Source organism: Panicum virgatum, chromosome 5N (assembly GCF_016808335.1).
Source record: "Panicum virgatum strain AP13 chromosome 5N, P.virgatum_v5, whole genome shotgun sequence".
NCBI lineage: Eukaryota > Viridiplantae > Streptophyta > Magnoliopsida > Poales > Poaceae > Panicum > Panicum virgatum.
This window is the reverse complement of record NC_053149.1, coordinates 59,269,344-59,277,126: the sequence shown is the minus strand read 5'-3', so window position 1 is coordinate 59,277,126 and position 7,783 is coordinate 59,269,344. Positions and strand designations below refer to the sequence as shown.

At 44.1% G+C, this 7,783-nt stretch overlaps 1 protein-coding gene across 1 annotated transcript; it reads right to left on the bottom strand.

Moving 5' to 3' along the window:
* Positions 1 to 404: 404 nt before the first annotated feature.
* LOC120674158 (aspartic proteinase 36-like) lies at positions 405 to 6,408 on the bottom strand. Its single transcript, XM_039955291.1, has 10 exons — positions 6,140 to 6,408; positions 4,760 to 4,889; positions 4,386 to 4,645; positions 3,339 to 3,566; positions 2,914 to 3,076; positions 2,730 to 2,803; positions 2,540 to 2,636; positions 2,393 to 2,459; positions 898 to 969; positions 405 to 803 (listed from the first exon to the last, which is right to left on the bottom strand). Exons 1-10 carry the CDS (start codon positions 6,406 to 6,408, stop codon positions 628 to 630), a joined length of 1,536 nt encoding a protein of 511 aa, XP_039811225.1. The 3' UTR covers positions 405 to 627.
* Between the last annotated feature and the right edge of the window lie 1,375 nt (positions 6,409 to 7,783).

Here is a 7,783-nt window from a genome sequence, read left to right as displayed (position 1 = left end):
TTCTTTGGTTGCTTATAGTATATAGATAGATAATGGATGCTTGATTTCCACATGATACGATGCCGAACAAGTCAATGGCTTGGTTTATTATTTTTTCTCTTGAAAATTACACCCTCCACTTCCGAATATACAAGTTTAGGATAAACTGATTAGTTTATTGTCCTACATGTCCTACATTTACAAAAGTATATAGCAATAGCTTGATTTTTTTTTGAAAAAAACAGAGTTTTGATCCCGTGTCAGCATGGTATATCTGACAGCATCCTGCTGCTGGCTCTTACCTCACTTTTCTTTCAATTTATATTTTGCCAGAATCTTTCTTCTCGGACCTGTTGTTCCCGCTTTTTTAAGTAACGGTAGCATCCAAATTTGCCCAGATCAAATTTGAGAGAAAACGACTAGAATGAGAGGCGGAAGAATGGGGCGGCAATTTGAGAGAAAGGACCGCGCTCCATGAACAATGGACCTTTCATTTTCTGTATGTACAGTAAGAATGCAAGTCATGGCAGCTCTTCTCCGCCCGTGGAACTGACGACTGGGGGCAGCAGAGACAGCGACGTCTCTCAGCTCTGAATACACCAACGCAATAAAGAATCGAATCACATTGTCAGTAGCCCGCCTGCACTGCTATCTACGCGAGACGGCGCCGCCGAAAACGAGCATATGCACAACCATGGCTGCGATCACGGCTGGTATCAAGCTCTTGTACGATGCGCGCCGCGTGGAGCTGTTCACGTCGTACTGCCCGGTGTTCACGTACTGGTTCTTCCCTGACGATGTGGTGACGTTCACCGACATCGAACCTGCCAAAGGGATAGTGTTAATCGCAGAGAAGGAGAAGAGGGGCTGAAAAAAAAAAACTAGAAGAATTGTTGGCCTCAAGGAATGTATGCTTACAGTCGTAATCAGCCCAACCCATGCGCATGTTCGCCAAGTCGTACACGAATATCTTATCCTTTAAGACAAGATCTGCGACAAGAGAGGCCACATCGTTAGGACCAAAGAGAAAACAATTAGGCTCCAGAGAGGTTTTGCATGCCGGACATCTATGCACATTAGTGGCTATCAGTGTGAAGCTGGAACCCACAAGGATATGTACAAGAATGCGATGACGTTTGTCCGGACGTGTGGTGGCGACACCACTGACTTTCCTATTAACATAGGCCTTCATCAGAGGTCGGCATTGAGCCCTTATTATTTGCTTTGGTGATGGATGAGGTCACAAGGGACATACAAGGTGATATCCCTTGGTGTATGCTTTTTGCTGATGATGTGGTGCTAGTGGATGAGAGTAGAGCAGGGGTAAATAGGAAGTTAGAGCTGTGGAGATGCACGTTAGAGTCAAAAGAGTTCAGACTTAGTAGGACCAAGACCGAGTACATGATGTGCGATTTCAGCGCATCTAGGCATGAGGGTGGTGACGTTAGTCTCGATGGGCAAGTGGTGGCCCATAAGGACACTTTTCGATATTTAAGTTCAATGCTACAAAAGTATGGCGACATTGATGAAGATGTTAGGCATAGAATCTCAGCTGATTGGTTGAAATGGCGTCAAGCTTCTGGTATCCTCTGTGATAGGAGGGTGCCACAAAAGCTAAAAGATAAGTTCTATAGGACAGCGATTCGCCCGGCGATGTTATACGGTGCTGAATGTTGGCCTACAAAAAGACAACATGTCCAGCAACTGAGTGTAGCAGAGATGCGGATGTTACGGTGGTTTTGTGGGCACACAAGGAGGGATAGAGTCCAGAACGAAGCTATTCGGGAAAGGGTAGGGGTGGCACCAATTGAAGAGAAACTTATCCAACATCGGTTGAGATGGTTTGGACATGTCCAACGGAGGCCTCCGGAGGCGCCGGTGCGTAGTGGGGTGCTAAAGCGTGTTGATAAGGTAAAGAGGGTAGATGTAGACCTAAGCTGACTTGGGACGAGTCGGTTAAGAGAGACCTTAAAGATTGGGATATCTCTGAGGAACTAGCTTTGGATAGGAGCGCTTGGAGACTAGCTATCAACGTGCCTGAACCATGACCTTTGTGTCTTTTGGGTTTCATCTCTAGCCTACCTCAACTCGCTTGGGACAAAAGGCTTTGTTGTTGTTGTTGTTGTTGTGTGAAGCTGGAACCTAATAAGAGTTGCTGGCTAGTCAATGTTTGCATCAGAAATAGGAGCAACAGCAAAGCCTAAGGGAAAAAACTATGGAGGCAGAATTCAGGACTCAGGAAGATTTTTAGACCTGAGTGCCATTGTTTCAGCATCAAAACTTGTGTTTATGCTTTACCTTTGGACAGCTTAGTTTACTTTATTTCATAAAACCATAATGTAGCAGACCCTCAAATCTTATAGCTAGATGCAATCTAAATTGGCTAATTCTGTCCAGAGTTAGACTGACTAACCTCCGAGTATAGTTATGTCTTGGCCCTGGTTCCTTTGCCAACCAATGCACCACAATACATTGTTGTCCTGCAACCATGACCAGCATGATATTATAAAGCTTGAGACAATCTCCTAGAAGCATTTAATCAGATATACAGTGGACTTACAACAGAAGCCTGCTGCAAAAGATAGTTCTCTGGCTTAACCGTCATCGCAACACCACCCATAAAATAAAGGGTCACAGTTGGAAACGATAAGTCAACACTGCCAAATGGAAACAAAGCTTGTAAGAAATTCGGGGTATCAAAGGACAAAGCTGTTAACATCATAGTTCATTCCCAGAAAGAAGAATAAAACCTGCTGGAAGTAAGAAAGCATTGGTTCCCTTTGCTGACAAGAGAGTGTACAGATGGAGAGACTGCACCAGCTATCTGCAGGTATGAATAATGACAATTAACAATCACATTGCAAATAAGTAGATAATGCAGACTCGCCGATTATTGGTTTTCTATGAAAAAGTTGTGCGTCCTATGAAACTCACTGCAGTAACAAATGGATCATAGGCTCCATCTGCAAGGTATGCCAATGTCGTTCCTGAATCCACAATTGTTCCTTGTGTATTTGACGTTGTAAACAAGGAGGAATCAATGGGTAGCTTTTGACCATTGACAGCGATGCTTTCCAGATTCAAGTTGTAATGAGGCCTGCATTTCATTTAAAATATTGGCATAAGCAGTGGTTAATATCAGGAATACAGGAGGTTCACAACTTCTCAACACAGAAATCGCTGTTCAAGAATCAACAGAACATAAACTAATCTATATAAAAGTTGTCTAACTTGTAAGTACTTATTATAATATGTCGAATTTACCACAACAGTCACAGTAGAATGGCTACTAAAACATACTATAGCAATGCAGATTTCTGAAGTTTTACACCCAAAGTAATTCCAGGGATGAAACTTACTGTGATGGAACCAGTGGGGTATAGACTAGGCCTGGCTCCACAATTTCACCAAGCACAAGAATTCCACCACCGTTGTCAGAACCTTTCAGGCAATGAGAAAACACCCTAGGGGACACTCCAAGTGAATTCAGTTGTGAGACAACAGACAACTGATGCTGTCCAAACCCAAAAATCCCATCAACTGCTCTATCTGCCTTTGTCAGATCTCCTGACTGTGAGTTGCTACATCTGCTCGGAAGGAATTGAAACATTCATAAGCTGGTAAAGAATTTCTAGTGACAATGTTTGGCACAAAAATTCACATTTAAGGGTAACGAGTAAGAAAATCAGTCAAGAAATATAGCTACTTTTGAAGCTGATGAATAGACTAGGAAAAAAAAGAACATGGCTGCCAGCTCCAACAACTCAAAGAGCTGACACAGACTATGAGAGCAAGAACAAGGTCGTCGACTCCAACTACTCAAAGATTTTGCACACAACTGTGAGGTTAAGCTTTTGGGAACATAACGGTATGACCACTGACACAATCTAGAGAATATCAGAATAGACATCTAATCACTTAACCAGAGATCAAGGGAATGCAATACAGTTCTAGCAACATGCTAGCATCCTGTGCCTGCAGATGGAAGGACTAAGTATAATTTATAACACATTGTTCAGGTTGACCATCAAGGATTTTTTTTTTTTGCCTTGGACGATAATAAAGGGAGTATGAATGCAAAAGCGACAAGCAATCTGCTGGTTTCAGGAAATTGACAGTTTGTTGCCACTTAATCTGTCATTTGTACCAACCCAATCAATAAACCATCTAAAGTTATCCATGCTAGGTTCTTCAAAAAAGTTATCCGTACATGCAATTCATTGTTATTAATATGTAATGATTCACATTATTGAGGACTAACACCATGTTAAATTGTTAATGGTCGCCATACCTACACTTGGACCTCTCTAACAGTGTTTTTAATGGCATCTCGTTAAAGTTATCATCAGGTACTAATTGTAAGTTTCAGTTACTTAAAATAATATAGGGCTCCAAGGAAACTGTACCCGAAAACAATAGAGGCAGACGAATTGGCAGTCTGCTCATTTCCCATGACAGTATCAAAATACATCATGTCAGACACATAGTACCCTGATGTCCCACTTCCATCACCATAGGTGAAAGTGTACCCACAAGGGCTGCTTGGGGAATCCGAGGTTTGGCAGACTGCTTCCCCTGTTCGGAGTGCAGCTGTACATCTATCATCAGAGCATGTTATTCTGGATGATGTTGATGAAGTGTCAGGGCTGAAGGACTCCAACTGGATCTGAGGAACAAAAATAGAAATTTATTAATCAGAAGGAGCTCCTTAGGCTAACATGTAACATTGGTTAAAAATACATGCATTTGTCAAAATTCAAGGATAAGAAGTTGGCCTCACATTGAGTCCACTTGACGTCGGGCAACCCGTACAAGGACTGCAAGTTACCCACAGTATATCACTGCCAGTGTCAATCTGGACAAAGAATTCCTTCGCCGGGTTTCCCAATTTTACATGGGTAAAGTAGAGCCTACAAATTCAAAGTCAAACATTATGATATAATATTCAAGAGTATGTTGGATAACAGACTAAAAAGAAAGGTGTGTCCTTGTTGAAATTAGAACCAACAAGACCAATTGCAGAATGGAAATATGTATGAACTGGTGAAATGGAAATGCTGCATAGCATGTCGATCAATCACAACACAGCGGTAAGTGCTGGGTCACAGATTGAAATGTGTATCCTAACCCATTCGAGGATAGGAACAAACACATTCTTGTGTGACAAATTACCACACTTAATAAGGAACGATATTCTACAACCCAAACTAAAATCATGAAATTGGTATAGGGGGGCCAGACTCCACCTGCACACTGCAAGCATTGGCAGAATCATAAGCGAGAATACAGAATTGCTACTCCTAAAGATATAAAATGGAAACCATAGGGTTGTTAACAGGCATTAGCCCCCTCTATATGATTAATAGCTGAAAATTACCGAGGTCCCTGTAAATAACCCTGTCTGTACAGCTTCTGGGTTACTGCTGCACAAGGTACTTTCCTGCTTTGAATTGAAAGCGTAAGCAGTTGGGTAAGAAATCTACAGAAGAGGGAATTACTCAATGGCGGCCTCAGAAGAAAATCATACTCTTTTTCCATATGAAGGAATTAACCTTAAGCAAGAGAAACGGAGGAAAATGAAATAAACAAAGGATTGCGTCCCATGGAAGCTGTATAGTCTGGAACCAACTCTACAAATCTGCGATCCAAGAGAAGCAAAACATGGCAAGATGAACTCTTTTCGTATTGGATTTCTGTTACAAGTGAATCCATTAGGATTGGGTTCCGCGGTAAGAAATGGTTTGACAGAAGTAGAGTAATGAAATGCACCACGCAGGAGTTAATTTACATGATAGCAGCATTATTGAGATGAAGAGAACGAATCTATGAACTGAAGCAAAAAATCGTCAAAATCATCATAACAAAAGAAAGGGAAAAAAATGTTTGAAAGAATTTGGCGGAATGCAAGCGAAATCCACCAGTAAAAAGTCACCGAGTAACGTCACAGAATCAGCATCCTAGCCGACGAACTGCCAGCATATCAATCGATTCAGTGACAGCAGCGATTTCAGCTCACCACCCGAATCAAGGAACCGAAAACGAGGCTCGAATTTCACTCCCACGCTTCCATCCATCAACCGCAAACGACCGACTCAACCCCAACCGAATCGAAACCGCCACCAGACAACAGGGAGGAAAAGCCAGGCGGCAGCTCACCCACCCGACCATGAACGGGTTGGCGGAGCCCTCGACGGGGAAGTCCACCACGCCGGCGACGCCCCCGAGCAGCCCCCTCCTGGAGCTCCGGTGCCGCGCCCAGTCCCGCCGCCTCAGCTCCTCCAGGGCCACCCCCTTGTGCGGCACCGCGCGCTGCAGCGCCAGCGCCGCCGGCAGCAACGGAACCGACGCCGCCGCGGCCGCCCCGGGCACGAGGAGCGCCGCCACCGCGACGGCCGCGGCAACGGCCACCGCCACCTCCGGCGGCCTCATCGGGGCAGGCAGCCGCAGCGGGGGTGGGCCGACGTGGGGGGGGGGTGCGGACACCAGACGCGGCGAGAAAGGAGCGAGCACGGCGCGGCGCGGCGGCTGCGCGTTGTGGCCGTAGCGAAATTGGCGGCTCCTTTCCTTTTCGCGCCGAGCTCCTCGGAAGAGCCGCTAATTCCTTGGCGCGGGCGTATATGCCCCCCTCCTCAAGGCCTGAATTTCTAAATCCGCTGGGAATTGAAGGGGGCAAGTGTCAAACGGATGGGGAAGGATTACGTGGGGGCTGCTGTGTGTGCGCGCCTCCCTCTCTGTGTCTTCGGTTGCTTCCGCCGTCTTTATTATAGTGTGGTGGACTACTTTTTCACCACCTTTGGCATGGCCTCTCTCTGCTCTGTTTCCTTTCTTTCCTGCCTTTGACCAAAGTGATGGGTTTGATTTGGTTTTCAGTAACAGTCTGAATAATTCAAAGAGGGGCAGCTAAAATGATGAGACCATGGGTTGGAAAACTAATATATCTTTTTAAGAAAGATTCTTTATTTGGATGTGATGGAATGCATATTGACATATCGTATATATCCATTCAATTAAAGCTCAATATCTTTGTTACAATATAATACTTGCCTCCTCTTCTTCTTTTGGCTGTAGGCGGCATTTTCATGGAGCCAATGATAGATCGATAGCTGCCAAATGTGGCATGCTAAACAAGTGATGCTAGGCTAACAAAGGTGCTCTCCCAACAAAAATAAAGAATTATAACATGAAGAGCCTTTGTTGATCGTCACTAGGCAATTGGCATCCTCTTAGGATGTACTACATAGTAGACTGCTCTAGAACATGCATTCTTTTTCTCCATCGATGGAGACTTTCAGAGTTTTCAATATATTCAGCTATTGCGTGATCATAGAAAGCGCGTACAGAAGAATTGAACGATGAATTTCAGCTATCGATGGCGATGGTACATCCCCTGATTCAAACGAAAGGAACAGTGATGGACTGGCAACTGATCCACACTAGGACAACAGAAAATTGTAGTTTTCTACGACTCCAGTCCTCAAGACAGTGAAGCAAGAGGATTAACAAGCTAGCGTGAAAGCACCTGTAGGTTGAATTGTTGTCCCAAAAAAACACAGGGAGACAAAAAAAAAATGCATGGCTGGGGAAGAAACTTCCAAAGCGAGCTGGGAATGTTCCTACCCAATGATGAGGGTCTCTAGAAACAAGGCCGTGTTTGGTTCCCAAAATCAAAATTCCAAAAAATTTTCCGGCATCTGCATGGAGACTTAAATCTAGACGAAATAAAAAACGCATTGCGACTGCTGTCTGTAAATGGCGAGACGAATCTAATGAACCTAATTAGGCTGTAATTAGATGATAAATTGCT